Here is a 6,261-nt window from a genome sequence, read left to right on the forward strand (position 1 = left end):
GTAGTCGTGCTGTTCATATTAATTAGTAAGTCTCGAAACAACTTATTTATTCTCATTTAGATGCTCTTTGTGGTATACTATAAATAATAAAAAAAATACATTAAAGCATATACAACACCAACAAAAATGTCAAACTTAAAAGTGTTTTTGTGAAACAGTAAAAACTATTTGTGTGTGTGTGTGTGTGCGTCTGTCTATATATATATATATATATATATATATATATATATATATATATATATATATATATATATATATATATATATATATATATATATATATATATATATATTATATATTATATATATATATATATATATATATATATATATATATATATATATATATATATATATATATATATATATATATATATATATATATATATATATATATATATATATATATATATATATTATCGGTATACAAGGGAAACGCACTAAGTCCATTTTTGACAGTATGGAGTTATTTATACTACTATTTAGTATTTTAAATTCTCTACTGTTTGATATACCACACAAATTTAATTAATCAATTCTTAATGAGTTATTAAGATTTTTTATTTCAGCTATTACATAAGAACTTATTTGTTAATTATCTTAAAAAAACAAAAAAAAAACAACCTCAAAATGATGTTTTTTGACTTAGGATTTCCCTTGAATACTGACGATATATATATATATATATATATATATATATATATATATATATATATATATATATATATATATATATAAATATATATATATAATAGGGAGATACATACCTGCTTATATTGGATCCATAAGTGAGAAGTAGTAAATCATCTTCTTGATTACCCTGTTTAATCAGATATTTTTATTAATTGCTGTTCCTCCTCATATGTCATCAATCTATATTTCAGGATCGTTTTCTAATCTTTTATATATTAGTTGTTATTATTAAAAAAGTTATGAGTTGTATTTATTTAGCACTATATATATATATATATATATATATATATATATATATATATATATATATATATATATATATATATATATATATATATATATATATATATATATATATATATATATATTATAATTTAATATTCATAGCTTATTTAACAATAATAATAACAACTTAATATATAAAACATATTATACTTACAAGAGATATTTACTTTGTTGATTTTCGATGTTTTATATTTAGTTAGAAACAACTAAGTTGTTTTTAACTTAATATAAAAGTTGTCAACTTTTTCTTTTTCCACAAATTTTTATTAAATAAAAAGGCAGACTTTTAAAAGTGTTAAAACTCACTGTGTAACCAGGGCAGTTTTAACATTTTTGCAGCAGGGGCAAAAAAATAAGGTTCTTAAAACTGTTTTGGGGTAGTACTGCCCGCCCCCCCCCCCCCGTGAAATTTTTGTTCCTACGGCCCTGTATTGATATTATACCCTGTTACTACAGAGGTAGCCAGAATATTATTTCATTTCTAAAATGTCTATTTATCGTAGAAAGTTTATAATAAATTAAAAACTAGCTACCTCTGTAGTAGCATGGTCTAATCAATCAATCTTTACGGACACACAAAAACAATGATCCAAACTTTTTTTTTTTTTTCTTTTCTTGGTTTATTATTTACAAAATGTATCATTTATTTGATAGTATGCAAAAAATTGAGGAAATTCGGAAATTACCTTATGTAATATAAAAATTTAGTAAAAACCCGGGTTTTTTTACCCCTGAAAATCCTGCACGTAAAAACACAAATTAAAAAAACTTTGAACTAAGTATTTTTTTTATTAGCTAACTTGTTTCGGTTAAAATATATTTAAAATATTAAAATTAAATTTTTTTTCAGAAAAATAAGTAAAATCCTATTTCCGCTTCGCGACGCATAGTACATCTAATGGTACTATATGGGAAGTAAGAAGTCATATCACTTGCAGAGGCGTCCCGAATTGGTCTCTCATGGAGGGTGAGGAGGGGGGGGGGTGAGGTGTCGTCTGTATTTTTGCCAATTAAAAACACACACACACAAAAAAAAAAGGTCCTCGATATTTGAAATTTACCGACTATAGTTCATAACTTGCCAACTCAAACGCCAATGTGTCAACTCAAAGGCGTATATGACAGCTTTAGGGGGGAGCACCCTACACCCTCCGTTGGGGACGGCCCTGATCGCATGCAAATGTAATTTATTACCTTAAATGTTTAACATATAATAATCAAGCCACATATGCTGTTAAAACTAATAATTTAAGCTTGCATATAATTGGATATATTTCTAGTTGCACTGATAGATTTGACAACGATGTTTATGACAACATGCCGATAGTATTTTTGAACCTTTTTTCCAACTTTTTGTTTTCTTTGAACTTAACAATAAGAGTTTTTTATCATCATATGAAAAACATTTACATAATCAAAAGAATGGTGCATTTAATTCATATTTCCTGTATCACAATAAAATTTATCAATTACAATAGTTGCTCATAGTAACCATGTGTAATTTACCTTTTTTTTTTGGATATAACAACTTCGTGGCAATAACATAAACAGCACTATTGGTGATTTGTTGAAAGGTCTTTAGTGCTAATAAATTTAATAAATTTAAAATTTGAATTTTTGCAGTGGCGTATTTTTTGAAATTGTGTTTTAAATAAAACATATTGAGACAATAAAACTTATTTGAATTTTATTTTTGTTTGTTTACTAGTTTGATAAATTTTTCTATTTAAATATACATATACATATATATATATATATATATATATATATATATATATATATATATATATATATATATATATATAATACAAACTTTAGAAATATAAACAAGGCTTCTAAAGGGAGATCACAATGATCTTATCATCAAAAGCCTTTTACTAAGAAGAGTACATAAAATAATATAAAAACGCTTTTTTACGAGAGAGTACGTAAAAATAACATATAAACAATAAATAGTACTTAAATATATGAGTATAAATTGTACTCAAGTGTAAAATAAAAACTGAACATACATAACTCAAAACAATAAAACACTATTTCGTTACAAGATAAATTAGTTAAAAGTATTCTCCAAAGAGAAAGATTTTGTCGCATGCAAGGAAGTCATAGTTTTTCAAGATATAATAAAGTCAAAAGTTTAAAATGAAGCTAGAAAGCATAAAAAGCCTGAGATGGAGGAAATGAAAGGACGATCAGAAAATATGGGAAGTTTCAAGGTCAGTTAAATGATTATTTTTATTTATTTATGCAATAATGCAATTTTGTGTTAAGTAATGTAACGTGGATTACATTTATTAATAAAGAATCAAGTTCATATAATATTAATTTAATTGCGTAATTATGTAGTTGTTGTTTTCATTTTTTCAGCCAAAATCAACAGATTATTTGTTGCGCCGAGCAAAGGTTGAAGAGCAAATGAAACGTGTTTTAAAAATCTTTTTTAAAAATAGAGAAATCACTAAGGAGGAATACAAGAATATTTTAAAGAAAGCTGTTCCTCAGGTTTCTTTTTAATTTACTGTTTGTTTGATTTGCAATTTTAATTGAATTTTTAATAAAGTTATTAGTACAGTATTGTTAAATACATAACAAAGGTATTGAATTTTAATTATATATAAAAAATGTTTTACAAAATCCATTTAGGTTACCTCGTCGGACAGTCCCATTATTTCTGCGAAGATTCGATCGTTGATGACAAAGTTTGTTCGTAAACGCAAAGGTCGACGTTTGAAAGAAGATAAAAGTCGACTAAAACAGCGTAAAGAGTTTGCTGAACAACAAAGATAACTAGGACTCCAAATTCAAACCAGTAATGCTGTTATAAATAGTTTCCAACAAATTTGAGTGCTTCCGAACCTTTCTATGCCACATGTTATCAATTTATCAGTGTTTTTGTTATGTTTTTTGTTATATATTTGGTTCTACCAAATTACTGCACACATACAGCCACAAATAACGCTACTTATTTATAAACGAGATTTATGAGTAACTGGCAAAGACATCATTTATTCAAGTTTGATTTAAAATAAGGCTTAAAATGCTTAAAATTTTTCATTACTCGTTTATATTTTGACAGGCTACATTAAGTATATTTTATACATCATACGTGCTTAACAACTTTGATTTATAGCTTCTGTTTGAGTATTAAAAAATCTTTCTCTTTTAATGTTCAAACTTTTCTTATAAATATCTTAGAATACTTCTAACAAAATGTTAAGTATTCTATAATATTTTCAACAGAGAGAATAAACTCTTTTAATTTACTTTAAAAAACAGGATAATCCATTATGCAGAGATGCGTTCATGAAACGTCATGAAGACGTCCAACTTGGACCAGGAGATGTCTCAATCAGACAAAGTGGACACGTCCAAGGGACGTGCCAATTTAAACGTTTTGTGTCCGTCCCTAAGAGACAAAGTATACACCTAACTGGGACGTTACATAAGACTTCCTATGGACGCACGCCCGATGTCTAACGGACATCCTTAGGACAACTAGTACCCACTGTGTCGTCCTTGAGATGTCTTATTTCAGATTTTATTTTTTTAGTTAAGAATAAATTTCGTGGCTTATGACTATGTCAGACTAGCTTTCATTAACTAATAACTAATCAAGTAAGAATTCTCTCTCGCTACAGAGAAAAATAATTATAAATAAAAGGGACAACAATTAATAATCTAATAATATTTATTTGTAAAAATAAATTCTCCGAAAGCATGTTAAAAGCAAAATAAGTTAAAATTAATTATTAGGCTCTTTTATCTTTTTGTTCAAACTTCTAGCCCTATTTCGAATAAGTCACCATTATTATTATTTTGAGTCACCATTATTAAAATAAATTATATCCTTCGTTAAGTTTTTTGAAGTATTTAGAAACGTTTCTAAAGTAGTGTACACTTCTTTCCACACTGAAAAACTACGGCTGCCAAAAGTTTTTTTCAGCCTCTCTAAAGAGCGGTTAGCGTTCATCGCAGCTGCATTACATTTAAGATCATTTGAGATAAGAACTCCAAGATTTCTCTCTAAATGAGCAACTTTAATTGCAAGTGGCCGGCCGTCTGATCCTGACTTGTAATAGTCACACTGACATGTAATAAGTATGCATGACTAGTGACTAGTAAACTAAAAAACCTAACTGTGTTTTAAAGCACAGTAAGCTTTTTAGCATGAAGAAATGGACTTCAGTTTTTTCAGTCATTGGAATTATTCATTTAATGATTACCATGTACCTTAAATCTAACGGACCAGAAGCTCCTTATGTAGCTTTTTTAATATGTAATTTATTTGTGTTTTCATCAGTTCTATTTCAAAATTAATTTAGACTAAATAAATGCTAATGAAAATTAAATTAAAATTATCAAAGAAAATCATTAATTAAAAAATAAAAGCAGTAAGTATTAACTTTTGACCAACAAAAAAAATCAAAATAATATAGTAGATGTTATAAAGTTACATATAATTAGGCATACAAAATAAATTTTATGAAAACATGTCAATTAAATAGCAAACGCAATACTTATTAATTAAAACTAATGAAATATTTAAAAAGTTGAATAGTTATCAAACTAATATAAAATCAAACATGTTTTATATTATGTACATATGTGTATATATACGTATATATATATATATATATATATATATATATATATATATATATATATATATATATATATATATATATATATATGTATATATATATATATATATATATACATATATATATATATATATATATATATATATATATATATATATATATATATATATATATATACATATACACTGTAATATATTACATAGTATACTATGCTTGGACATGTATTATAATTTTTCAAGGTTTGATTTGTATGCATTAAATGTGTGTGCATGCGATTGTTGTAATTGTGTTGTAATAAAATATATATAATATGCACACAAATTTATTGCATACAAATTGTATATAATATATGGTTAAATGAATATATTATATTGTAATATATAATATAAACTATATTATATAGTTTATGTTACCAATATTATAAAAACAAATATAAATAAAATGCAAACAACTCACATAGTATATAAACATAATGTAGCATAATAAATTTATTTACAACTTGTATATTTTATGTTACATAGTCTATAAGTAACTTATGGACTTTGTAGTCTATTATATTCGTTATAATCATTCGCATATAATTATATATATATATATATATATATATATATATATATATATATATATATATATATATATATATATATATATATCAGTTATATACATGCATGTTATATACATAC

General features: G+C 24.9%; 1 protein-coding gene across 1 annotated transcript; it reads left to right on the forward strand.

Moving 5' to 3' along the window:
• The first annotated feature begins 2,835 nt into the window (after positions 1-2,835).
• Positions 2,836-3,923, forward strand: LOC136077016 (protein SCAF11-like). Its single transcript, XM_065791278.1, has 3 exons — positions 2,836-3,193; positions 3,345-3,479; positions 3,621-3,923. Exons 1-3 carry the CDS (start codon positions 3,149-3,151, stop codon positions 3,762-3,764), a joined length of 324 nt encoding a protein of 107 aa, XP_065647350.1. The 5' UTR covers positions 2,836-3,148; the 3' UTR covers positions 3,765-3,923.
• Positions 3,924-6,261: the final 2,338 nt, after the last annotated feature.

Source organism: Hydra vulgaris, chromosome 02 (assembly GCF_038396675.1).
Source record: "Hydra vulgaris chromosome 02, alternate assembly HydraT2T_AEP".
NCBI classification, from domain to species: domain Eukaryota; kingdom Metazoa; phylum Cnidaria; class Hydrozoa; order Anthoathecata; family Hydridae; genus Hydra; species Hydra vulgaris.